This window comes from Dermacentor variabilis, chromosome 3 (assembly GCF_050947875.1).
Source record: "Dermacentor variabilis isolate Ectoservices chromosome 3, ASM5094787v1, whole genome shotgun sequence".
NCBI classification, from domain to species: Eukaryota; Metazoa; Arthropoda; class Arachnida; order Ixodida; family Ixodidae; genus Dermacentor; species Dermacentor variabilis.
Genome location: NC_134570.1, coordinates 198,945,771 through 198,972,485, shown reverse-complemented (window position 1 = coordinate 198,972,485; position 26,715 = coordinate 198,945,771). Strand labels below are relative to the sequence as shown.

At 44.2% G+C, this 26,715-nt stretch overlaps 1 protein-coding gene across 1 annotated transcript in view; it reads right to left on the bottom strand.

The window, feature by feature from the left end:
• LOC142576591 (venom metalloproteinase BumaMPs1-like) overlaps positions 1-26,715 on the bottom strand; it is a 60,430-nt gene that overhangs the window by 23,409 nt on the left and 10,306 nt on the right. The window contains exons 4-12 of the mRNA XM_075686780.1: positions 24,094-24,214; positions 22,599-22,664; positions 15,381-15,508; positions 11,239-11,310; positions 8,017-8,141; positions 7,820-7,869; positions 5,524-5,632; positions 5,310-5,441; positions 212-362 (exon numbers count right to left, since the gene is read on the bottom strand). Coding sequence (XP_075542895.1) covers positions 212-362; positions 5,310-5,441; positions 5,524-5,632; positions 7,820-7,869; positions 8,017-8,141; positions 11,239-11,310; positions 15,381-15,508; positions 22,599-22,664; positions 24,094-24,214 — 954 coding nt within the window. The remainder of the gene's footprint in view (positions 1-211; positions 363-5,309; positions 5,442-5,523; positions 5,633-7,819; positions 7,870-8,016; positions 8,142-11,238; positions 11,311-15,380; positions 15,509-22,598; positions 22,665-24,093; positions 24,215-26,715) is intronic.

The window sequence follows — 26,715 nt, the reverse complement described above, 5'->3', positions numbered from 1 at the left end:
CTTTATTGCTTGATTTCCCTCGGTAAGTAACATGTGGGGCTGACCACGAGATATTGTTCAAAGCGTCCGAATAGTGAGTGTATATTGCGGTGCCCTACAACTAATCCCAGCCCGCCGGCCCTGTTTGATCGTGTTGGCAAAGTCGTTAGTGACCCTTCTGCGACGCGGTTGGAAACATCTCGAGACGACACTGTCTCTTGGTGCAGCTCACCTTCTCTGCAGACACCTTCGATCGTCTTCCCTTCACCCTGAGCATCCTTCTGCAGTAATACTGCGGCCGTACTGACTGGCCAGGATATTTTTTGTGTCCAACCATGTAGTTCGTCTTGCTCTCCTCACTGAAACAGCTCGGCGGGAGATTACTGCGCAGAAGAGAATTGTAGATCCACGGCTTTTATTAGTTTACAAGGCGTGTAATGTTGATCAGCGACAGCAATTCACGGCATTTAATTTTAAGTTCAAAAATGTCGTCCTCAGAGGCTGCAAATATTCATGGTGCCAATCGTATTTTATTAGTTATTGTCTACGTAACTTCGCTAATCATACAAGAAAACAAACGGCTAATTCTAAGCCTCAAGGCATGAAGCAGCACGGCATGAAGCAGCAAAGCAGGTAGTAGAGCAAGACGGCATGGATTCATAATATAGAAAATTTTGGCATGCAGGCAAGGACACAACAAGAGGGAAACGGTGAGCAAAAATACCCTGAGTATCGTCCGTTTCAATTTTCCAGCGTCGGTTTCTTTCTGCCTTTAATCTAGCATGTATGACGGAGCACTGGCATCAAAATTTTATGTCCCGGTTATCCCATTTCATTTCTTTATTAGCTGTATTCTCCCTAATTAAGGCTCGAAGCCTGAATTCCACGTGAGTTGAAGTTTATTCACATGTTGGTTACATAACATAATTATACGGGTATCTTTAATGGAGTTGGTGATCGTAAAGTTTGGATGTCACGGGGCTTCGTTAATCAATGCCAGTTTTTTGTTGTAATCCTCGGCAACAAAAGCACGAATAATGGTAATAAAGACTAATAGACATGCGCAGTAGTTATTGTAAAATCGTATTGAAAATGCGAACTCGAATTAATTGTTAGCGTATAAGCAGCACTTGTTACAGCCATGCGTTCAATAAGAGATACACACAAAATAAAAAGCGCCAGATGAATAAAGAAACATATTTACTAGTTAACATTAGGAGCCTTCTTAGGTAAACGAGTAAATGTTCTTGTGCGTATGCAAAAATGACTGGACGCTAATTATTGTTTCACTCCATCGCATAGTTTATTATGGCGAAAGCTAGTGGGCAATGCCGTTAAACCTGCCTTGGATAACTTTAGTATTCAGGAGAACGAGGCGCCCTATAACGTATAAGTATTCCATTGTGATTTTATTCCAATAACCTAACTGAAAATAACGTTACCGCCAACGCAACTATCGGGGGTTGGCCCGCAGTGTTGTCTGAACCGACCAATCAAATGCTCTTCTCGTTCTAGGTCTCTTTCTTTTGTGTTTAAAAACAAACACTGCCTACATTGAGCGGTTTTTCTTATCTAATTGGCTGACAAGAGACGAGGAGCATGCTCACGTGGAGAGGGTTTCGATGGGGCCGAGCCAGAGCAGTGAAAATAGATAACGGGCTGAAAAGGTGGTGCCGGCGTCGGCGATTTGTCCGATTCCCCCGTACTCAGCTTGCAGTGGCTGGTCGCAAATCGCGGCTGCGTCCAATGGAAGGCTAAAAATGCCGCTAAAATATATCCTCAGCAAAGAACAGTTGGCAGGACAATGTCGTATACGTGCCGAAAGAGCCCAATAACGGTACACTGACACGCAACAACCTTTATCATACGATAGTAAGTCAATGCTCTTCGGCAGGTGCGAGTAGCCAAGGCCTGAGCCATCGGCGGGCAGCCATATTCTATTTCTTTCGGAATGCGGCAATCTCCGGCTATTCAGACCGCTTCGGCCCGAGCCAATGTCCCTCTCTCACATTACTGCAGAGTGTGTAGCCCAGGCTATCCTAAATACCTGGCTTTCTTCGTTATGGCGTATCACACACCATAACGACAGACAAAGGAAAACAATTTGGCTCGTCTCTCTTTCCAGCTCTTTCCCGCCTTCTCGGTGCAACGCACGTACGAATGACAGCTTATCACCGAAGTTCCAACGGCGTGGTAGAACGCTTCCACCGTCAACCGAGAAGCAGCAATTCGTGCCCATGTCTCCATAATTCCATAGACTGAGCCACTACCTTAAGCTCAACTAGGTCTTCGCACAGCTCTAAAAGCAGATGCACAGTGTTCTTCAGCAGAACTCGTTTTCAGCAAGACACTTCCCGTACCCCGTGAGGTCTTCGCCTCACGGGGTAGGCCTCATCTGGTGATCTACAATCTTACGCCGACTGACTTCGCATTACAGTGGCCACTGTTATACCACCGCCGATTCGTAACGACCGCAGAAATGTTTACATGAGCCCATTTTTGCTTCATAGAAGTCAAGTATTTATCCGTCACGACGCTACTCGCGCGGCTTTACAAGCTCCTTACGGCAGTCCCTTCAAAGTCCTCAAGCGTGACATCAAGTTTTTCACACTTCTTGTCAGCGGACGGGAAGAGACAATTTCGATCGACCGCTTCAAGCCAGCTCATCTAGACTCTAAACATATAACTGCTGTTGCATTGAATAATTGCTGAAGTCACGTGTCGCAGTGACTCACGTCATAGCACTGTGAATTACGCAGGCGCACTTATGCGGACGACGCCGACTCTCCGGCTGGGAGCGCGGCGCCCACACGGAGACGGGCGCACGGCATTCAGCTTAAAATTTTAGCTCTTTGTGCGGCGCCAAGCGGTGTAATAATTTTCAGGTATAATTGTTAGCGCGCGTTGTATGCACTGTGGCCGTCAGTTCAAAATTGCCATGCCTGGTGATGGGACCCTTTACACATTGTTACACAGTGGTATTACGGCACGAAAAACTAAAGTGAGCAGTATAATAGTTCAATTTAGTGAGGTCGGAAATAAGCCACAATGCAAAGAAACGTATTTTCATAGATCAATCATATGCAAAGGAACCCAAGAAAGATCACACACCGTACGCAATTCGCTATCAATTGCACATAAAAACTGAATTAGCCACGTACCTTCAACATTATGCAGAGTAAGGCCGTTCCATTTTTTTATATTTCACGAGCAATGTGAACTTTCTAAACAATGGGTACAGAAGGTGCATCCCCACTGAAACGTTCCGGTGTGCGCATCACTAATTTCATATTGTTTCGCTATGACTCTTATGGAAATCAAACGGGATTCTTGTGGAATCCATATAGTGTCGGTAACAAAATCTCGAATCCTACGAAATTATTGGAATGCCACAAGGAACTTTTAGTCGGCATTTAGCGAAAGTTAGTGAATACGCATGTGCGGTTGGATTCGCTTGTAACCTGCGTTGAAATGTTTTTATTCAAGCACATCTCGTTAACACAGCAAACTATCATATGGCCCCCATAATTGTTAAAAATGGCCTTGACACATTATACCCCAAGTTTAGTGATGTCTGGTTTAGTAAACGGGCACAAGAATGTGTTAGCGCATAAGCAAATTCGTCTAAGATACGTGCGAACAATTTTTAGGGTCTATAGGGGTCAATCCGAGGAGGCTTCAGATAAAGAAACATAGTTTGATTGCAATAGCAGTTATTTCGTTTCATTTGCGACCACGTTTAGGGTCTTCAGGGATTGCCAGTCAAAGATAGGTGGTTGCAGTCAGTTCAGTGTAATACTTTATGAAGTGAAGTCACGCCTGAGGTATAAGATGCATTTCTACCTACAGAGAAGGTAGAAAAGTGCGTTTCGTACGTTCAGCCCGCACGAAAACACGTTTTTTCTCCTTTCTTTGAAACTAATCGGTTACGTGTAAGGGGCACGCAGTTTCTTAGAGCCGCACAAGGCCAAGACCCGCCCATGACTATCTATAAAGTGCCGCCAAGCGCACGCTTCCTTCTGCTGAATGGGATAGAATATCTTTGACATTTTATACTTCAAAGAATTGCTGTCAACACTCCTTAAGGTTCCAGCAGGTTTCAAAGAAGCAATGGTGTCTCTTGCAGTGATTATCGTTTGTTTCTACATGATTTTTTTTTGTTCTCCTCAACGCTGATGGTGGAAGAATAGAACCATCCGCGGTTTAATTAGTTTCAATAAATTAAGTGGAGCATATTGGCAGAATGTATTGTTACATATTTCTAGGGTTATGTGAGACAATGCATTCTTTCGTGTTAGCCCTAATTGAAGAGGCCGATATCGAAGCTGATTGGTAATAAATATTTTAGGGTTGCTGCCTAATATCGCAGAAATTTCGGAATGCAGTAGGCCCGTGAGAAGGGGGACCACTGTTAGGCAGGGCGTGAAACGATTCGGAATCCTAGTTGATTTTTTATTAGCAGAAACTTAAGATTGCTGACAGCGCCATGATTGCCCTGCGTGTATATACAGTTTCTTTACTAACGGCGGCAGAAGGATCTCTTATACAGCGATAGCTGCGTCACGCACGCCGCCCACTGTGCGCAATAAATATATATGGAGCAGAAAAAGGTCATATTGACCAGGGAGAGCAGGACTGGCTGTAGGCAGATCGCCTTTGCTGTACCATGTTTGCCGTGTGCCATTTTTTATCGCCATTTAATTATATGTTAAGCATAATAAATCCATCAGCCCTAACACGCGCCTAGCTACACTGAACGTGGTCGTTGTAAAATGGCGCGATAAGGTGTCACTACATCAGGCACACTTTCCATATTTCCCGGAAGAGGTCGAAAACACGCGAAATGTTGAGACATGGATTGGTGCAGTGAGAATTTTGGAACGTATGAGGTAGTGTCGGTTATTAATAAAAACATTGTTCTGTGCTGTCATTTGAAAGCACTGGACGCTTCAAAGCTTCCGGTGCGCATCACGCCAGCGATAATTTTTATTTTTGTTACACTGTTTCACGTAACACTAGACATTCCATTCTACCAAACCAAGCTGTTGGCGAAGCAGGGGCAGCTAAATGGTTGGCACCTACCGACAAACGTCATTGTAGTTAGAAGGATTGCGATGACTTTTCACGTTTCACAAGATCTAGGTCTCCGCGAATGGCGCACAGGAAAAATATTTCCATAGCTGTGTTTCTCGCTACCTCTAATTTTGTGCCATGTATGGTATCTTTACGTGTTAATTAGATAATAAATATTGTATTCAAAATCTCTGGCTGTCTTAACTCTTCCAGTACTATAGACTTCATGGGTTAACAAATAAAATATCTGAACTTACTGCACAACCTTTCGTATGTCTTCTTCACTGCACTGTGAAAGCCGGTATTTTTTTGTGCCTCCGTCGACATAGCTCATGAGATATCCTTCCGTCCAAGGGCACTTCGGACTACCGTCATGTGGAGACCCCAGTCTACGTTGTGGAAGAAGGAACACGTCCTTTTCTTTTACGAAGTAGGAAGTTGTTGACTTATTTGGAAGAGAAACAAACTTACATATGTGCGAGTTCGTGAGCCATTGTTCTCACTCCAGAATAGGTGGTAGGTATGTCTTCGCCCATTCCGACCCGGTACTTACGGCACACTTCACCTCTATATGCAAGGCCTCATGGGAACAAAATAGTTATTATATTAGGAAAAAACTATTTTTGTAGTCTGCTAACGTGTCTGCTAAGAGACTTCGTATATACCGCGCTAAAGCTTTCGTAAAAGGGGAAAGTGAGCAGCTCGGGGTCGCATTGAGATGTGGAATCAATTTATTTTTTCGAGGTTTGCAGGCGAAAGTACAGTATTACCTGATTTGTACTGTAAACGTCAAGATTGTTTGCTAGTACAAGGCAATATATCCAGATGATCTATTCAAACATTGTTACGCAGCAAAAAGAAAAACGATCGCTGAAAATGTAGCTGCTGTTTATAATCGTGAGTATAATGCTCTACATTTTTCACAGTACTTATTGTTGTTCAAGAAGAAATGTTCGCTATTGTTTTTATTTACTGCTCCCCCATTATCGCATACCTTACTTCGACACGGTAAGCTATGCACCTTTCACACATTTTAGGCGACATTGTTGACTCATGTTCTGAGTAACCGTAGAAGTTAGCGTAGTTATAACAGCAGAGCTCTGTTCGAAATAGTTTGTTCATTTTGGGTGTTATAGAATGTTACTTTAATACCATGCTGCTCTTTTCCTGTACAACTTTTACTGCTTGTACTGACCATTTCATTGACCTTTATGCAGTAAATGTAATGTGCAACCATAGCGCTTTTCAGCGGGAATAATTCTAGTAATGTAAATTGCAAATGACGCGCACTAAACACGCCGAACACGTTTCTTTCTTAGCATTTACCATTTCTGAGCTAAGTAGGCAATTATTGAAACAAAAATCGTTTTTTTTTAGAGATGCAGCTTTGCGCCTATAAAATAAACACCTCTACAACGAAGCGACCCATATAACGAAGGAATAATACTAATTCTGTTCCTGTTTTGTTGTGAATATTGCGATGCGTGACCTTTACGACGGGACCTGCATAATAAATTATTTGAAAGGCCCCAATCACTTCTTTATTAAGGGATTCGACTGTAATTCTATTTAAAGCAGAAAAACGGCGTCAGTAGAGGAGTGAAATGCAAGACTGATGGAGCCATTGAATAAGCACCGCGTACTGGTCCCCCACCATGTTTTCTTTTATTACCCTAATACCTTGCCTTCTGGGCCTCTTTCTAGGCATATTGTGATACGCCAGCGCCTAAATAAAATCAATGCTGGTCAATCTTGCGGAGCCTGTGCACTAGCTATTAAAATTCAGAATTAGCTGACTACACCGGCCCTAGCAGTGCTGCTATAGCTTAATGCGAGAACATACAGCATAAATACAGTTTATATCTCTGGTACTCTTGAGCGCACTGTAGAATTTTCTATAAGGTGAACACTTGCACTGTTGTTCGCACACAACTTTCGCAGAAAGCTGTGTATGCGAAATAATTTTTTTTCGGGGACATTCCATTCGAAAATAGTGGCAAGTAATTTCCATAGGGTAAAAGGTTGGCTTATCAAACATGTCAGTTCCACATCTGATTCCGCGATGGTGGCGGAAAGAAACAAGGATGAATAAAACCTAGGAGGACAGTAGCTGCAGTAGGGCAGAGGTTGCAGAAACTCAGTAAGGAGCTGAACGTTTTACAGAGAAGCCGTATACCTCTACCCTCCCAGGAAAGTTTCGTGTCGTAAGCAAGAAAACTCCCATACGTGGGCCGATCCCGGAGATAGCGCAATACCGGGCCGACCCGCGGCGGAGGTGAAGGAGGCGTTAAGCCCTCCCCATACGTGGGCCAAATTATGACGAACGTGGTAGTATTGGGGTTCGGGATTGAATTCGACCATGTGATGTACATCAACGTGCACCTAAATCTAAGTACAGCCGCATTTTTACAATTATTTTTATTGGTAAGCGCCTGTCGCGACCGGGGACCAGGTCACCGCTTAGGCGACGCCGAGATTACTGAGGCAACAAAAGGCTAGGTTTAGCAAATTAGGATTCATGGCAAGGGACAACTTTCAAGTTCTTCCTTTTTGTAGTGAGAACAATATGCACAATTAATGTGTTACGCGCCAGAATAATCATTCCCAATAATAAAACCGTAATGGTACGGCTGCTTGTTGACACACAGCTCATTAATGGATTGCCGCACTTGGTAAGCCCACGGCACCCTTCCCCATTTAAGACATTGTCAAGCAGGAAAACAAAGCGTGCAGTAACGTGCTATTCATTCAACGCACTTCGCCTTACCTGTTATGGCTGACTTCATTTTCCCATTTTCAAATTCGATCATGTCGAGGCTGCAGGTAAATTTCGTGTTTTTTGAGAACGTTTTACATCAGAATGCAACACTATAACTGTATGAACATTAACTATGTAAATGGGCATTCCTTGACCTCATTGTTCGCTTACGCTAAGACAGGCAAAAGAATGTGCGGTTTGCTCACCCAGTCGCCAGATATACCAGGTCAGGATTCCCAGGCACTTTCTTTTGCTTGTAATATTTTCCCAATTCATCCAAAGTCGGTTCCGACTCCACTGTGCCTTTGCCAACTTTCGCAAAACTGTCGTTCTGTTTGAAAAGACAGAGGAGTGTCTTACGATAGGTGCACACGGTAATTGTCCATATTCGACCCTCGGAAGTGTCATGGCGGCTTTCTTTGAATCACTAAAATGTATGGCGGGTTTCGATATTACAATGCCCAATAAAATCTACTGCCGAAACCAGTGGCTGCCAGGGAACACATACGACAGGAAGGACGCCATCTTTATTTTTTAAAGTATTTTATTGTAAAAAAAACTTGCTTATGCATAGGCAAGTGACGTGGTGGTGGCCACCATGTTAAAAAACAACAAAGCGTGTGTGTGTAGCGATCAAATGGGCATGCTAATTTCAAATCACGCGGAGGGAGCTGCGAAGAAAATAAGTTTCTTATCTGGAAGGGGTAAACATGGCACGCTGATACATGCATCGTCCCCTCGTTAATGTAATAAGACTCTGTTACACCTCTGTCACTTTGATCTTTACCTACGCCTATAAACATGGATTTAAATGTTACAACGTACATTTTCTTGAATACAGCACCGAAAGGGGCTCCAACTAAGATAATGCATTATTCTAACGGAGCGATTTCAAACGCACCCGTCGTCAAAAAGGAGAGCGCGACCACTTGAAATGAATGAGTGGCTTACTTCGAAAAAGGACCAAGTGTACGAAGATAGGAATGGCCAGTAAAGACAGAGTAAGCACACTGCACACGCACTCCCGTCAACACACGCTGCACGCAGGCGTTCTATTTTCATTATTTCTTTTATTTTGTGGACAAGAGTACAGAGATGCCTTGACCAGAGAGTAATCGTGTTCTAGTCATGGGGCGGTTGAAGTTCACTGAAGCGCACCTGATAAACCTGTCTATTAACCTGTTGTGGATGGTCATCGAAGACCGCAGCCTGCTGCAAAATCTAGCCTGCTCCTTCATCTCCCCAATGATCAGCTGTACAAATGTTCTACTTTGAGGTTCGATCATTTCTTATCTTCTTGCTTATTTTTCTCGCCTGCTCTTCCGGGAAATAAGCACTATTTATTGCTCATTTATTTTTTTTTTATTTTACATACTTTCAATGTCCGAAGAAACTACAGAAAGGAGCAGTAACAAAGCAAAATGGTATGCAAACGATTATATAAAGAAAAATAATAACGTTATGTGATAGCCTAGGATGATGCCGCTTTCATTAAACACGTATCTGCGATGTGAATGATGGATGTATCAAAGTGGTTCCAGTCTACACTTGTGCGTGGTAAAAAAGAATCATGGCACTTGTGCGCTCGGAAGGATGGAACGGCCACATTACATATGGGGTCAGATCGCGGCAGAATGTATAAAATTTGGGTGATAAGATGGTTCTTCAGCGCACGGTTGGAGTGATAAACTTTGTCGAATAGGCAAAGGCAAGATCATTTCCGGCCTTATGAAGAGTCTTGAAGATCCCGCTTTTTTTTTTATAAATGTTACACTGCAATGGCGGGAATAGTTAGATAAAATTAAGCGAGCTGCTCGGTTTTGAATCGTCTCAAGGGCAAGGGTTAGTGACGCTTCACTATTATCGCAAATGGCAGTTGCGTATTGCAGTTTTGATTGAATTAGTGTTTTTCGAGCGTAACTTTTACGGAAGTAAGCACAGTAGAAATGTTATGATGACGATATGCTAACATGCGATTAGCATTAGCCGTAATACAAATAGCATGCATATTTCATGACCGATAATTAGTTATGTGAAGTCAAAGGTATCTGTGAGTGTTAACTGATGCAGGCAAAACGTAATTCATTACATATCTACACTAATTGCCATTGCTGACCGCACGTGTTTGGCGCTTCGATTTACACTTGCTAGCGTTAAGTTTCATGAGTCATTTGTTAGAGCAGAGTGACAGATTGTAGAAATCCCATTGCAGGTTATATCAAACGCCAGGGTTAATAACCTTGCAGTATATTACGCCGTCATTTGTCAACACATACATAATTCATAATTTACACACTTAATATAATAACATAAATGTTAAAAATCAACAAGAGCAAAGGCCCCAAGACGGATCCTTGTGGCACACCGAATGTAACTGGTGATAAAGCAGATGAATAGTTATTGGCTCTCACATACTGAGTTTGAGTGGAGAGAACTCATAACTCTTATACAACACGTTTGGGTCAATATTGAGCTGAATAAGTCAATGGATAAGAAGGTCATGACATGACTGACTTCAGTTGCTCCGGAGCTCCATTTCCTTTGTCTTCTCTTTGTTTGTCTTGTGTTGAAAAGCTTGCCCTTCCACGTACGTCCCAAATGCCTCCCTTAATAGCGTTATTGCTTTTTCATCAATTATTGCTTTATTTTAAATAGCATTTTGATTCTGCTTCCCTCATTTTTGGGTGCTGCCGCTGCCTGCTATCTACCCCATGAAACGCCGCAATGGCTGACAAATCAATAGCGCAAGCGCGAGATCACACAGTACAAATTGCAACATCTGCTCCTTGCCGCCACTATCAGGTCAATCGCGATTATATGCATAACCGTTTACAGAGCCTCCCTCGCTGTTAGGACATGCCACCTAGGAGGGCCTCATCAGCTTCCGAGCTGGAAGAAGGGACCCCGCATATGTGCAGTTCGTAACTTAACCGAAGCAATTGAAACCTCAGAATGACCGCATAAAGACACGCTTTCCAACACGTGTTCCTACATTGCTTGAACTCTAATCGTAATAACATTGACAGCCATCATGACATGGGTTCTGCTGAAAGGTTTTTCTGCTTAGCTCTATGATTCCTAACGCTGCGCAATAAGACATCCATTTTTTTTATTTGGCCACCGTAACTTTTACGTTTGAGGCAATCGCCGCACTAAGTCTGACTCCTAAGAGCGACCCGTCCAAAACGCCCCACGAATTCCGTGATCTGCATTTAGTTAGCGCAATCAGCACATATTCCGATCATCAGCATAATATGCCAAGCGATCAAGTCCATTATGACAAATGTGATTCTTGGCACCCTTCATAATGAGCCTAAACGTTAAAAATTTGTGGTATTGCCTGATTCCTTATTTTGAACCGAAGCGTATAAGATCCGCTTGGCGTTACATCTCCACATGCAGTAAGTATTTCTTTTCAGGGTACTTACCAGGCTCCTGCTTACTCCGACAAGCTTGAACTTTATTCTTGGATTTTCCATGTCCAGGTACCTTAAATTCACCTGAAATAAAGCACATTTTCCTATTGTCAGACGACATAATCTTAGTAATTAGAGGCATTTGTTTTTTCAAGTTTGTCAGCATAGAAAGAAGTGCTAAATATGGGTTAAAGTCTACTTTAACACAGCGGAGGTGCCGAAATATATCTGACATTGCGCGGCTCTATTCGCAACTCCTGAAAGTTATAATTGCTGGAAACACTGCACAAATAAAGAAATGTTGCGACGATATCCAGCGTCGCGGCGGCCCGTCACGACGGCTCTTTCAAGTTTATGGACTGCAGTGCCGTTCACCTCATTTGATCAGCCTCAGGGTTCGTGGGTCGGAACCAAAGAAACAGTGGCGCATTACGTGCAAACGTCCGGCTTGCTCGGCGGGCCACATTAGATTTAAAAAGAAACCTTTCTAGCGAGCTGGCATTGAAGAGGGGAAATTACTCTGCCTGCCAGGCCTCAACGAAAGGTGTAAGCACATCTCCCCGGTGTCGTTTTGGATTTAGAGGTAACGTGCTTGACTGCTTTCGACCTTCATAGGAAACTCTGCGCGGCAACTCCTATTGTAGTATATAAGATATATTGCCAAAATATATAGGAAACATCGTCTGTCGTCCTTGCAGAAGCTAAATAGCAAACTATGTGCGCACAGGACGAGGGTAAATAGGTTGAAGTTACTTTGTGAGTGTCATTTGACATAAAAGCAAATGAGCATTCCGTTTGTAAGTTGGTGTGAACCTTTATTTGAGATTGTCTATTCCGATGACTGGCGCTTCTTCGCGTTCGCAGTACGCAGAGTCCAAAACAGGGCTCGGAAAACATGGGCGGTACCCGCCGCCCTTTGAGAGTGTCAAACCAAATGAAAAGTTGAGAAAATAAGAAGTCAAGAATGCCATATCGGTTTACGTTGCGTCTCTTCCAACCGCTTTCGGGAAGTTAGTGACTGTTTATTTTGGGCAAAATCATTCGTATTCGTGTAGATGCATGATATGGAAACGAATGAAACCATTTGTAACGGAATTTAGCCACATACACAGTGTGGGAAAGCAAACCAGCCAATCTGTGCACGGGTCGAATGCTGAAAAGCTGTAATGGGCACGGCTTGCAGTCGCCCATGAATTTCTTGCGAGCGAATAAATTGACAACTCAACGCCTTGAATTAGAGCCGTATAACGTAAATCTTTCGCATTCTGACTTGATTGCAATCGCCAGACGTCAATGTTCCGTAACTACCAATGCAAGCATCTGGCGGGGAACCACCGCGTTGTTTGAATGCTCTCCTCGAATGCTCCCCTCATTTAGAGGGGCCTGCTATTGTTTTCTTTCAAAGCAAATATTACTGCATACCTAGGTCCCTATAACGTAAAACTATTATAATACGTTTTTATTCCAGTCGCCTGACATCAAATTTGCGTAACCGCTGACGCAAGTATCGAGCGGTGACCCACAGGGTCGGCTGAACGGACCAATCAAACAATATCCACGTTTATAGGAGGTCACTTTCGTTTGCTTTAAAAACTAATAAAATTGCCTACACTGAGCGGCATGTCTTATCTAATTGGCTGAAAAGAGGCGAGGAGCACGCTCAAGTGGAGGGGGATTCGATTGCACCGAGCCCGTACACTGAACATTTATAACCGGACAAAGATGGTGGTGCCGACATCTGAAATTGGTCCGCTTTCCCTTACTTAGCTTGCAGTGGCTGGTCGAAAATCGTGGTGGCATGCAACGGAAAGTTAAGCATGCCGCTAAAACGGATGCGAAGAAAAGTTGGCAGGGCGAGGTTGTAAACGAGCTGAAAGTGCTCGAACACGTTACACTGCTAAGCAGAAAGTTTTATTGTACGCAAATAGACTCCGGCAGATGCGAGTAGCCAGTGCCTGAGCGATCGGCGGCAACCATCTTTTATTACCTTTCGTAACGGGGAAGCCTGCGGCTATTCCGAAGAAAATTCAGTTTTGTTCGGCATATTAATGCATCTTTAACGCGTACACGTCACTTTGACACGGTGAGCTTTCGCGGTTTTGTGGCGTCGTGCGACAGGCAGGTGAAGCGGACGCAGCCCGAAAATTTTTGGCCAATAGCCGAGGGCTATTGACAAAAAGGCGCCGAATCAGAAATATTTTTTTTCTTTTGTAAGGTCTAATCGCGAATAATCAGCGTGTCCATGTCATATCAGATGGAGAGCTATCGTGGTTTCCGTGACGTCGCGTGACAGACAGGCGAAGTGGGCGTTGTCCAAAATGTTTTGACCTATCGGGGAGTTCTGAAGGCAGAATTGGAAGAGAAAAGTTTGGAATAGCTTTACGTTATAGCGCCCCTAGACGTGTCTTTATTATCTAACTCGGTGATGAAACGCAACGAGCGCGCAGAAATGTATAGGATTTCGGTGATGCCGAGCTGGCTGTGTCAAAGTATGCAGAAGCGATTGAATCATTTTGGCATCTGTGATTGGTTCGCTTCCCTTTGCTTAGCTTGTTGTCGCTGGTCCGAATTCGGGGAATCGTTGAAGGGATAGCGTAAGATGCCGCCCCCTTCCATAAATGGGCTTTCAGCGAATAAGAGTTGTCAGTACAATGTCGCATGCATGCCAAAAGTTCTCGAGAATATTCTATAGCCACGCAAAGATTTGATTAATCCCATAGAATTGTATTCTGCCCGGCAGCTCCAGAGTGATCAGCCTGGAGTTATCTTCTATTCCTTTCAGGAGGAAGTATGCTCTGGTAATTATGAAAAAGTTATTCTGCCGATTAATCAATTTTTAGTGCGTACACGCCACTTTTACGTGTTAAGTTTTCGCGGTTAGGTAGCGTCGCTTCTCAGACAGACGCAGTGGGCGCAACCCGCAAATGGTCAACAAATACTGAAAGAGTACTGGGGAAAGATGTCTAGAACCGGAAATAACATTTTTTCGGTGTCCGGCCTAATCATGCATACTCAGTGTGTATATTCATATCAGACGGGGAGTTGTCGCAGTTTTCGCAACTTCGCGCGACTGACAAGCGCTTCCGGCGTCGCCCGAAAATTTTTACCAGTCGTGGAGGGCTGAAGTCATATTTCGGGATAATTTTGCATTATATCGTCATTAGAAGACAGCATATTGTGCTTGCATCGCAAAAATTAGGCACGTTAACAAAACGACATATCGCCTCGCGTCATAACATACTATGATTGACGTCACGCCTTCTAAACTAGTTATTTCTTATTGCTATCGTGCCTGCGGAAAGAAGTGCATTAGCGACAATATCCCTGCTACTTAATGCACTAGCAGCACTAAGTTCGGACGGAAAACCCAACAAAAATAAATTAAACTTAGGTGTAGATCTGTACATATATATATATATATATATATATATATATATATATGATAGTAGTAAAGCTCTCTGCCTAAACTAACATACACTCTGCAATTGGGAAAGCATGCATGATGTTTAAAATGTACCAGAAAAAAAAAACGAATTGTCCATCGATGGCAGAATGCCGCCCTGAGTGCAGTTTTTTAAAGCAATCGCGATAGTGTCGGTTACTTTTTCGGAATGCAGAAGTCTCTTATCCGTGTCGCCCTGCGGTGAGCGTCGTCTGCTTCTTTCACGAAACAATAAACTGTTAAATTGCTGTTTTTCTACCGCAACGCCGCGTATAATGACGCAGAGCACAGGTTTTCGGCATCCATCTTGTTTTTCTATTTTGAAATTGAGCGCCGCGGTATCACGGCAGCTTGCGAACTACGACACAACTCCTCAGCGCATGCGTTATGGCAGAACTTGTACCGTTTTAAGACTGAACATCGATTGGATAGTCCTCAGCATGGTTGCTAAGGGCCGTAGGAAAATGCCGAGTCACTCTCGCTATTCCGAAAAAAAGAAAGAGCGTGGTGGCGCAACCACCCACTGCCCCGTCTCAGAGGAGACGCTCATAGTATCTATTCATCCATCAATCGAAAATATATTGTTTCATAAGACGCCTTTGTTGAACTCGAACGTATATGGTTGTCTTCTAGGTGTATAACTAACTGCATTCGCTTTTATTTTGGTAAAAAACTAGAAGCAGTAACCTATTTACAAAATGTCCATACTTACTGCATTTGACATGACAGCCAGATAGGCGATTAAATCATCATTCTTCTTGAAGTTCACTTGGTGCGCTTTGTCGGAAATGGCGTGAAGTTCCACGATAAACAATTTAACATTCATATCTCGTGCTTCCGCTTTGCGTTGAGCCGTTGAGGAATAAGAAATAAAGTAATAGTAAAGGTTAATATATGTGTCTGCATTTTAGCGTGTCTATAAATATAAATATATCATTTTTTGTTTTAACTATATATATGCATATAAAGAAGGAAATAACTGCCACACGTAAAAAGACACGTCATTACAAACTTTTCGCCCATGGCACGGGCTTCGTCAAACTCAGCAATGTGTTATAAGGGAGGCCGCTTACACAATCGCATTCATTGTTGTAAAAACAAGCATGACAGTTACAATGGTTAAAGCGATTGCACGTGGTGACATTAACAGCCCACCTTTTGTAAAGGTGGTCTGATAGTGTGTCCCATAAATTATAATAATTAGCACACATGTCGTGAGTAGCATGTTCGTAAAAAAATGGAAACCAGATTAGCAACAAAATGAAAGGCTTGAAAGAATGAAAAGCACTTAAAACTTAAAATAATATTTAAAAAGTGACGCTTGTAAGTATAAAGGCGTGTTCACTTCACTGTGACATCAATGGAATGCAAGAAGGTTTATCCGTACTTTCCTTAATACCCGAACGAATAACGTTGAATATGTGTTTTAACAAGAATTCGCTAAGTTTTCTCTCATGATGCACTTTTAAGCATTACTGTAGCATTGTGGCCTTTTTCAATCCTCCGACATTTTATCAGGCATGCGACGCAGCTGGCGAAGCGAGCGGAAGCGAGCGCAACCACGAGGAACGCGGTGTGACGTCATACCCAACGGCGGCGACGGAAAGGCGCGGCGCTGCGCAGCCGCGGAACACCTATAGCTCGGTGTTAGTAGTGGCGCACGTGCAGTAGTGCCTAGGGAGTGAGAAAGAGAAAGAGAAATATCCGCGGCGAGGCGCGCTTTGTACACGCCATGTGCCTCCTCGGAGCACTGTCACGGCGAAATCGCAAGTTAGCGGCCAGTAAAGCTTTCGCTTTAATATTGGCGGCGAGGAGTTACGGAGTCGCCATCTATCGGAAGCGCCTGGCGGGCGTAGTATGAGGGATCACGTGGCGCGCTCCTCATAGGTTTTGCTGTCAGCGCTCACTGAAAACACCACGCACGAGCTCTCCCGGACATTTCTGTAAGTACTTTAGAAACGAGAGAAGTTTGTTACAGTCTAAATAAAAATAATGGGCCAACTGAAAGCATATAATCGTTTACAGACGCTATCTCTTTACCGAATACCTACAGTGAACGCCCTTGCGCGCGGTCGCCGCGACGGAGTCTCCCGAACCGGCTTCTTGCGTGAAAGGTAGGTAAACGCTGAGAGCAAACTATGTGAAATATGTCCTTATAGTGTTTGTATAACTGAATGGAGCGTAATAGAATGAAGCCTCAATGCAGCGATCGCACAGATTCGCAGCGACCGACCGCGCGTCTGCATGCTTGTCCGCGCAGTTTCTATTTCACCATCTGCGCGCTTTCGCACCGTGCCACGAGCTTTAGGCCGCAGAATATGAGCATTTGACAGTGTACAAGCAACCATTGTTGCGTGGGCGATATCAGAGTTGTTCAAAAATAATTTGATTTGATTATATTAATTTGATTTGATAAATAATTTAATTTGATTAGCTCGAGGCCAATACGCGGCGAGGCACGTTCTTGTGACGTCATGTGCCTCCTCGGAGTACCGCCACGGCGAAATCGCAACTTCGGGGCCAGTAAAGTTTTCGTAGAGACTTCGACGGGAACTGTGATGTGCCGTCGCGACGATTCAATCTTTTTTTTTTTCGTCTTCTACATTCTTGGACGTTTTAATATTATTTCTCGAGTTGCGTCGCACTGTATGTTTATCGGTGTTCTCAGCCTGCGATTTCCCGCTGCTTCTTTATTGTAATCCAGTGCATTAATTCATAACACAAACATGAAAATATGCCATGATTTTTTTAATGTGCTTCTTACCGCTCCCTTTCCACTCCAGTGAACTTGCCAGTATCTATAGCATCGACAAGTTCATAGACCAAACCGTCAGGACATTAGTCGGGCAGCGGACTCTGGCGAGTATCTCAGTGCGCGTTTTCCGAACATCACAGACCCGGCACCGCAGCAGAAATCTTCCTCGCCTCTGTGCTTGCTGCATACCCGAGTTGTAGCCGATGAATATTTGCCGGTTTTATGTTTCGCGAGCCAAGCTTCACACAGCTTCTTGTCCTGCGGCTACGTGTGAGTAAGGCTGACACCGGGCTCCGTTGCGTACGTCCGGCACTGCGGCATCGAGCAATAGCCTACCATGTTGCGCGCCTTAAAAGGCAGCCACTACCTATTGTAGTGCTTTCAAGCGTTGTAAAGGAGACACTCGAAGCGGGAAAATCTCGCCACTGAATGAGGACCGTAGCGTACGAGGGAATATAAACTGTCGTTTTCACCTCGCTTCGGCGCTCCCGAAGCAGCCGACGCGTACTCTATGTCCACGTGATCCCTAATCGCACGTCACGTCGACGGTGGCGCCAGATTTTCCAGTGGTGGAGCTCGAGGCCAATACGCGGCGAGGCGCGTTCTTGTGACGTCATGTGCCTCCTCGGAGTACCGCCACGGCGAAATCGCAACTTCGGGGCCCGTAAAGTTTTCGTTTTAAAACACCTTGCTGCAGGTGGGGAACGATCCCACGTCTTTGCATAACGCGTGCGATGCCCTTTGCAAGTTACCTCCCGTGGCACCGTTCAACCTTCCACTTTCTTGGGTAATTATGTTTTACTACTAGGATTAACACTGGGAGTGTTAGCCAGCGCCACCACTCACATATATTGCCGGTGGATGTAGACCATCCTTTCTGCCTCAGGTGACACGAGCACCGGATTTTTTTGGTTGAAGGCAACTGGTCAATAAACTCACACATGCAGCCAGAAGCCATTAGTGTTCCCAGATTCGAGACCCTCGTTGGGTAAGGCATGAGAAGAAATGGGCTTAATCGAGGGGCCAGATTTCTATAATCATATCATAAGAAGCCAACATATAAAGACACCAAGGACAGCATGGTGAAATCACTTGCACTTACTATTTGAAGTAAAAAAAAATATAAATTAATTGAACTCAAATTGGATGAAAAAAATTGGCAGTGGCTTAGACAAGATATACGTAGCTAAAGCTACGGCATAGCATGGTTAGCCTTGGTTAAACTTGACTGCAAGTCCAGGGTAGTCTGGTTGTCTAGCTATGTTGCGGCGTTTTAGCCAGTCGTTCAGCTCGCTATTCGTCTGTTTCCTGAGCGATTCATTTCTTCTTCCTCTCGTTCCGATATCGATTCCAGGCCTCCTCCTGCTTATCAGAATTATCGCCGGCCAACTGGCGCCTCTACGACATGTTATCAGGCATGCGACGCAGCTGGCGAAACGAGCGGAGGGGAGCACAAAGACAAGGAACACGGTGTGATGTCATACCAAACGGAGGCGGCGGAAAGGCGCGGCGCTGCGCAGTGGCGGAACACCTGAGGCTCGGTGGAACTAGTGGCTCATGCGCAGCAGTGACTAGGGAGCAAGAGAGAGAAATATCCGCGGTGAGGCGCGCGTTGTGACGTCATGTGCCTCTTCGGAACACCGCCATGGGGAAATCGCAAGTTTGCGGCGAGTAAAGCTTTCGTTTTAAAACAACTTCCCGTAGGTGGGAATGATCTCACGTCTGTTATGCTCTTTTCCCGATTGAGCTACCTGTGGGGCCGTTTACGCTTACACTTTCTTGGGTCTTTATGTTTCACTACTTGGTATGCTTATTTGTTGGCTGTTTTTATATGATTATAAAAAGCGGGCGCCATGGTCAACCCTCACTTCCCGTTCGTTATATAAGGAGGGTCTCGAATCCGGCAACATTGATAATTTCAGGTAGCATGCACGGGTTTATTGACCAGTTACCTTCATACAAAAGAATAGCGTACTCGTGACGCCTGCAGCATAAAGGTTGTCCCACATTCACCGTCAAGGTCTCTCAGTGGCGGTGCTGGCTAACACTTGCAGGGTTAGTTCTAGTAGTAAAACGTGAATACCCAAAAAATCGGATGAGCAAATTGCACTACTGTAGCTGAGTTGGTAAGAACATCGCACGCATAATGCGAAGACGTGGCATCCATCCCCTCCTTCGTGAAGTTGTTTTTTTTTCATCCACTTTCATTTCCATGTATTTCCATTAAAAAGTCCAAGTACTTCTCCTAATGCCGTCCTCGGTGTCTTTTTTGGCTTTCTATGATATGATTATAAAAATAGAGTCATTCAGTTAATCGCCTTTCTTGTAGCTCGGCTTGGCATTCACGAACGTCTATTCCTTCCACATTGGAATGGCTGACAGCCCTGCTTTCGAAATGTGTTGCTGCGACGGGACGATTAGTCACCTCCTCTGTTACTGTCACCGTTACACTGTCGCAAAAAAGTGCTCGCGATCTCTCTCAAAAAAGTATATTATCGCCCCTTGACAGAAGAATAAGCTCTCAGACACTGGTCCAGACGGTTTTCGGCCCGCTAGGTCTTAAGTATCCTGCTCAAGTCCTTAAGGGCTTGTGAATCGTGTGATCGACTTTCACAATTGCAGCACGTAGCATCGCGTTACTGTGTGAATACTTCTCACTTGAATTTTGTTCGTTTCTTCTATCATCTTTTATTGACGTTAACCCTTTCCCGAGCAAAGGGTAGCAAGCCGGTACTTACACTGGCTGGAATCCCTGTCTTTGCTTCCCTATTTAAAGCGCACCTAAAAAGCGCCCGTTCCTGCGTGGAGCGTTGGCGTGTCTCGTTGGCAGCGTTATATTTCATAAGCGAGCGAACGAGCACATGCGAAAAAAGAAACCGAATGCGGAGAAAAGAATGAAACGAGAGCGCGCGAGGAGAAAAGTGGTGGTAGAGGTTACAGGGAAAGCATGAGGCGGCAAACAGAGTTGCGGGGGGTGGGGTGGGGGGGGGAGGTAGAATGGCCTGGCGCATGCGCTGAGTTGCCAGCGGCCGCGGTATGCGCTGCCCTGTGGGCGATTTCATGTGCACTCCCATGGGTGAACCAGGGTTGCTGCGCTCAGCATCTCATGCTGAGGTAAATGCGCAATACCAATCTGTGTGACGTGTATGTCTGCATCTGCAAGAGGCGACGGCGAGCGGCTACAAGTTATGCTCGACGCGACAATCCATGGGGGTTGACGCCGCTGACACTGATAGCACGATTTCCCCGCGACGAAGGAGCACTCTCGTCGTTGGTGGAACGAAAGTGTGAGAAGGAAAGCGTAGTGCCGCGCAAGATAGGCTGTTCGGCGACGATGGTTATGACATCACGCCAGAGTAGCGCACGTCGCATGTATGGAAACGAAGCGCGCGAATCACAGCATTCTCTTCCTATTATAAACATATATAATCATAACAGAAAATATTGATACGCGAAATGAAAACACGTGCTGGGCTGCGCTCACATTTCACATTACGGAGTACCGCAATTGTCGGTGGATTTATATATACATATATATATATATATATATATATATACACACACACACACATATATATATATATATATATATATATATATATATATATATATATATATATATATATATATATATATATATATATATACATACAATTTCCCCTATCTTGTAGTGGATCATAGGAGCGCAAAGGTGCGGAGCTGAAGAAAATACTAGTCGACTTCTAAGTAAGGAGCAGCGCAAAGTTTGTCGTGGTGTCACATGACGCACAAGACGCAATCTTGTGATACGAAGTGGCCAAATGTCGTGATTGTGCGTTTAACGTTCTTTTTCAAAGTTGAGATGACGGCTCGCGTTGATAAGGCGGGGCATTATGAATTGCAGCTAGCAGATTTATATGGTAAAATACAGAGCTAAGGCAACGAGCTGACTTATGCTCGTGCAGTACGTCGACACTCTGGATTTTAAGTACGACAGCAGCGCGCGTATGATTTGCGAAAAATATTTGAAAGCATTGCTGTCGATATTTTTGATGTGTGATAATGTGTGATAATGTGTACCCACATAAATGCACAGTGTGGTGTGCGTAACTCATAAAATATTCTGTAACGGTTTGAGCGCGTCCGTGCAAGCTCTCCTCAGCACGGAACTGGTACATAGCGGTGGACCTAGCACTTCTCAAGATAATCTTTAGAGCTGTTGGAAATTTCAATAGTGACGAAGATTCCAGTAGAGTACGGTATATGAAAAAAAAAAGAAATACTCCTTTATTTAGGCTCGTGAAGTCGAGCCATTTTAGTGTGTTCATGCGTTCTCACTAGAACAAACCATGTTCGATATCGTAAGATTCGTGCCATTATAGGCTCTAGGGTCGCATGATACAGGACACTGGACATTATGACAGACGTTGATTGGGGTGAGCCTCCAAAGATGGCTTGGTCAGGCAATGTTAGAGGAGCATGCATGCAGTGTTTGGCTTTGGATTTCCGTGTTAGAAGGCTGCCTCGCATCTTCGCTAATTGTAATGGGGTGATTGTATACCGGTGAGAACAGACGAGGAAACTGCAGATGCCTTATTTCACCCAGAGGTGTCGATTCTATCTCGAGAGCGAGCAGCACAGTGACGATGCAGATGGTGCTGACGATGCTCAAACATGGCATGGTTTACTCACAAACGCGATTAGGAGAAGGTTAGAACGACGGATGGAAATGAAAGACAAGTAATAAATTTTATGCGAGAAAAATGCAATCAGAGTAAGTAGAACTGAATGATAGGGTGTTACAGGGCACACAAACGAATTGAAAGATTATTGGATATGAGGTATCCTAGAATGACAGATAAAAGCCCGAATGAACAACGAATTCCGTGGTCGCCCAGCTTAATTGAACCATCATCTCCCTCACAACACTAATATGAACCATGGCCTTGGACAGTTTATTGTAATGAAATTCAAGATCGGTGTAACCCACTGAGTCAGTAACGGTGGGCTAAAGCGCATAATATTATCCTTCTTTCTCTCTCTTCTGAATTTCTTCACCAGTTGCTGACATGCAAATGCTGTCTAGGGAACCATTACTGATAGTAATCTTATCACCACTCGTCTTTTATGATCGGCAAAAGTGATCGAGCAGGTAGAGCTGTCGTTGCCATGACTACGAGATAAATTTGCACTCACGCTCATGAGGCTTGAGGCGACGCCTATTATTCTGGTCATCGCTGTGCAAACGCTCTAGCATCCGACCTGAAATTAGAAAAGGAAAGTTGAACTGTGAAGTTAGCAAAAAAAAATTAAATGATGGTTTTTACGTGCCAGATCCACTTTCTGATTATGAGGCACGCCATAGTGGGGGACTCCGGAAATTTTGACCTCCTGGGGTTCTTTAACCTGCACCTAAATCTAAGTACACGGGTGTTTTCGCCCCCATTGAAATGCGGCTGCCGTGGCCGGGATTCGATCCCGCGACCTCGTGCTCAGCAGCCTAACACCATAGCCACTGAGCAACCACGGCGGGTGTGAAGTTAGCCAGGCAATTACAATAACTTAGCGACAATTTCGTACAACAGTTACAAACAATGACAAGTTAAATGCACGTCTTCTGACCGCTGGTTTCGACATTTTAGCGAACATTCGGCAGTAGAGCGCGGATATATATATATATATATATATATATATATATATATATATATATATATATATGTACAGAGAGATAGAGGGAGAGAGAGGGTAAATTTTATTTTTATTTTCAAAAAGAGCAGAACAATCATAAAATAACTGTCTTACGTATTGCCAGGATCCGAGCAGTAGGAGGGACCGCAGCAGTGCTACTACATCTCTCAGCCTCAAGCGTCAAAAGCTTCCTGGCTTGCGCTTCGAGAGAGTGGCGTACTTAAGCCTGTCTAGCCAAAGATAACCGCCGGAACTGCTTGAACAACAAGGCACTCAGGGCCACCATGAAATGACCATTAGTATTGATTTTTCATAATACGGCTGAGCAGAAGGCAACTAGTTACACTAGAACATGTGAAAAATGCTACCTCAAACTATGTATCGTATTTTCGTCACCGCGCTTGAGCGTTTATATATACCTTTGTCCAGATTACAGGGTACTGAAATGTTTTATGTAGTCATGTCCAATCTGTGTCGCCCTCTCAGCTCGTCTCATATAATTTGAATCGCTGACTTTACATCCTAAATTGCACTGTCTCCTCATGCGACAGTCTTACGATGCTGCACTATGCCGAAATATGTATTCTGAAGGCAGTGCAAGACGTATGCACGCGATAAAGCACATGCACCCAAGGTTAGTGCTGCACCTTACAGTCACGATATCACATTTAAAAGCATTCCCAGAATGCCGAATCTCCGAGGAATACACATTTATGCGTACGTCACTTGCACATCTAACTGTATCCTTTAAGGAAAATTCTTTTGTAAACTCACACGCGACAGCATCCCAGCTCTTTTCCATAGTAACTTGCGGCTTGTCCAGGCATATAAAATAGCCAATAAGTGCACACTGAGGCCTTGCTACCTATTTCACGTAATTGTTTGCTGAACCAAGTGATGGGCCAAAGCTGGCTGATGAACTCCATTACAGGCATAGAATATACCCACGTTGGGCGTGGTCTGCCTGTAGAAGTCTCAGCAACAAGGAAGAAAGGTTCCTTACCTTCCCTGAAAGGTCCTAGGCTCTCGTGCACTTCATATACTTTGTGCAGCACCCGACCTCGCGACGACCGTTCGTTTCCAGATAATGGCTTTATCCTCAGCTTGCTGTTGATCACGCCCTCCTATGGTTAAAATATTGTGAACGTAATCGACTGCATTAAAACACATAAAAATAGTTTTCTATCGAGAATCAGAGCCAGACGTCACAAGCTTAGAGCAAATCAAGTATAAGAGAAAGCCAATGGTGACCTGAACTAAGGGCGCCTCCCTAGATTGAATATTGATGAATATTGTTGAACAAAATGAAAATAAAGTTTATATTCTCTTACTATTTAAATTGTAATATTCAAACCTTTCGAACTGAAGATTCCTAGATTTACGTAGGATTGCAGGTACTTCAGCACCAACGGTAACTGGAACGAGTGGTAATGTCATTTTTAATTTGCTGACTAAAATATTTTGTGGACCTCCAACGAATTTAGTACATTCTATCTTCACGTATGGATTTATTGGTGGGTGATAAAGCAAAGGGGCCATCATGTGCTCCTTAATCTATTCGATCTTTGTCATTCTAAATGAGAGTACAGGGGCCCATGTGGTTATACTATAACCAAATGGGCTTTCAGTGCAAAGTTTAACAGCAAATTGCAATTTAAAATCGCAGCCTTTCGTTGCGCTGAATTAGCCGCTATGCTTACAAACGAAATAAGAGAGAAAACAACGAAGATTTATGTTGTACAGATGATTACGTCAATCTGTAGAAGTAACTCTTTGAGGGACATTGGCCAGAAATTGTGTAGCGCAGGCAAAATTCACCAACTGATCATGCGTTTGATGCTCGATAATTGTAAAGAATAACAGCCGGAATTAAGGAATGTAATTGAGCAGGAAGACCTGGAAGGAATATTTTTGTGTTTTAATCAAACAGAATCAAAGAAACCATAAATATAATGGTAAAAGGAAAGAAATAAAAACAATAATTGGAATAATTGAGTGAGAAATAGAAGTTTGATGGCATGGCACTGCATACAGTACTGCGTGTTCCCTGGTATAAATTCTTCAAAAGATAACATCACAGCAGCCTTCAAGGGAGGCCAAGCTGGCGCTGCATAATTTCCAGCGGCCTCTTCATCAGGATGAAGAAGTGCCAAGTAGAAAAATATTATTAGTAGATTCGGTTTAGTTACGCTAGAAGAGATATAGTGAATAGAGAGGCACTGTAGATTGGTGTTTATCACATTTAGCTGTGGAACGCAAAAACGCCGCCTCGTGAGCGTCTCATCCACCTGTAGTGCTTTACGAAATATTCCACGTTAAATAATTATTGTAATAGGGCTGGCACATTAGATTTTGCTGACAAAAAAACTATTCCTGCGCAATCTGGAGGCTGCGATAAATCCTGTATTTTGAGGTACACAAAACAATATTCTCGGTAGAGAAGCGTTAGCCAGAAAAGCAGTCAGATTAAGTCAGTCCTGTTCATTCGACCTTGCATAATTTCACGTTTTCCCTAATTCGAACGCACTAGACTGTCCCAGCGAGAAACCGTACATTGCTATTAAAAGGAAACTTAATTAGTTTGAACTGGACACAAGCCGCTTCGGTCAATGCGATCCTCACCGAGGCGCACCAGCGCCCCCTCAACTGCGCAGCGGCTACTATACGCTTAAAAGCACAAGATATTTAGCCGCCGATGCTACTGCGTCCGCAGGTTGCAGATAAGTTCTGCAGAATTCCGCAAGGTGGACATAGGCTCACGAAATAAAAAAAAACTGACTTCCACCCTTACGCAGCACGCAGCTGCAAAATAAACCCGCACGGCTTTCTCAGAAACACAGCCTTGTAGTTGAAGAAAAATTCGTCCTGGTTCGGGATTACAGCGCGGGACCAACGCCTTGCCGGGGCGGTCGCTCTATCATCGGAGATAACCAGAAGGCTAGCATGTCGCAGCGCGCGGGCGAATTCATCGACAACTCGAAGCACAAGGACAACAAATGGGGGAAACTGGTTGTGCGGAGTGTCGCAAGGTGGAGGAAGGTCCATAAAGGAAAAAAATTGGCACGCGCCCGTATGCAGCACGAAGCTACAAAGGAAATCCTGCGTTCGAATCCCGGACCAGATCGAATTTTTCTTCAACTACTCAGCTATGTTTCTGAGAAACACATGTGGGTTTACTATGTAGTGTCACTCTGTACACGGCAGGAGCGTAGCCAGCTTCAGCCCCCCCCCCCCCCCCGCTCGAAATTTTATCGTGTTGTCATCCATCGTCCACCAAAACTACCTCCGGAGCCGGAAATCATTCTGCATTCCGTCCAGAATGTCTTTTTCACGCTCGAAAAGAGATATCAGCTCGAACATACCAAGCTAGCGCTGGATTTACCCGCAACGCCCATCAACCGAGAGTCACCTAACTCAAGGAGCCCCATCCGAGCACAAAGTTTCAAGCGCCTTTTGATGGCAAGAGGGCTTATCGCGGCATCTCGCGGAGGCAGCGGGATCTATGGAGCGCCGGTATTTCAATTCCGAAAATTTGTGGGTATAAATTTCTCATAAACTATTGATGCGAAAGGTGCTTTGACATTTCAGAAGTGCTGCTTTAAATTTTCTATACTGAGCTTTGTGG